The sequence below is a fragment of the Myzus persicae genome, unplaced genomic scaffold, assembly GCF_001856785.1.
Source record: "Myzus persicae strain clone G006 unplaced genomic scaffold, MPER_G0061.0, whole genome shotgun sequence".
Lineage (NCBI taxonomy): Eukaryota > Metazoa > Arthropoda > Insecta > Hemiptera > Aphididae > Myzus > Myzus persicae.
The window spans coordinates 1-1,165 of NW_019101720.1; the positions used below are offsets into that span (position 1 = coordinate 1).

General features: G+C 27.5%; 1 protein-coding gene across 1 annotated transcript; it reads right to left on the bottom strand.

Moving 5' to 3' along the window:
- Nucleotides 1–22: 22 nt before the first annotated feature.
- Nucleotides 23–883, bottom strand: LOC111030258 (cAMP-specific 3',5'-cAMP phosphodiesterase 4-like; the record flags this gene model as incomplete). The annotated part of the gene is made up of 1 exon (XM_022309672.1): nt 23–883. A coding segment is annotated over exon 1 (861 nt), but the record flags the coding sequence as incomplete, so codon positions are not given.
- Nucleotides 884–1,165: the final 282 nt, after the last annotated feature.

The window sequence follows — 1,165 nt, forward strand, 5'->3', positions numbered from 1 at the left end:
TCAAAAGAAATTGTTGACAAACTTTTGTCATTACACCATCAATTGGTAGAAAATAAGAATTTGAACAGGTTTTTTTAATATCAGTAGAACTTGAGTATCTTCTTTTTACTGGCTCAGTCTGTATTGATGCTATAAGAAAATCTTTTCTCTGCTGACCATCTAGTTCATAGAATGCTTCGAAAACATTTTGTCTTAATTCTTCAGTTATAATACCACAACTATTTTGACACTTTTTTGAGTAGCACGGGTTTGGTTGGACAGATTTTTCTTTAATTACAGTCCCTTTTCTAGTCTTATATGATTTTCCTTCTATTCTGAGTGTTGCATTTATCTTGCGTTTATTACCTCTAGACAATTTCTTGTAGGCACTTACACCAATCTGTGTATTATCATAATTATTTGCATCTTCAAGTACCTCAACCTCCATGGTATGACAACTATTGTTTATGCTATTAGCTTCATTAATTATAATATTATTTATATTATAATCATTTGTACACATGTTCACTTCAAATGTAACATCATTATTAATAATACTACAGTTTTCTAGGCAGTTTGTATTTTTATTATTAGTGCTCAGTTCATTATTATTAATTGCTGTTGGTATGTTAATAACTATACAATCTTGAACACAAGTCATAGAGTCTTGAGTTATTTGTTCATCTACTTCATCTTGATTAGAAAAGACAACTTCTGTATCTTCATTTATTTTCAATGGAATAGAGTTTACCCATTTTTGAACATTTTTCATTTTATTAATTGATTTTAATTGATTACTTACATTTTGCTGATCGTTTGTTTGTATTCTGTCTCTGTTGTAATTATTTGGCAAAACAAGATTTATCATCTTACTAGCACTATTCAATGAAGTTTTGGTATTCATAATGATATTGAAACGCTGTACACAATTAACTACAAAAAACCTGCATTAAAACTATAACTAGTTTACTAGTGTGTCTTATAACTAGTTTACTAGTGTGTCTTATACTGTTATTATCTTCTAAGTTCTTTAACATAATTCATTTAAGCATAAAAATAAAGTTTATTGTTTAAAATAAAATGTTCTACGATGACTGATTAGGTTTCTTATCAGTTGAATTGTTATGATACACTCTATTATTTTTATTTATATCAGTGTTTTCAACGAATAACAACATTATATTGT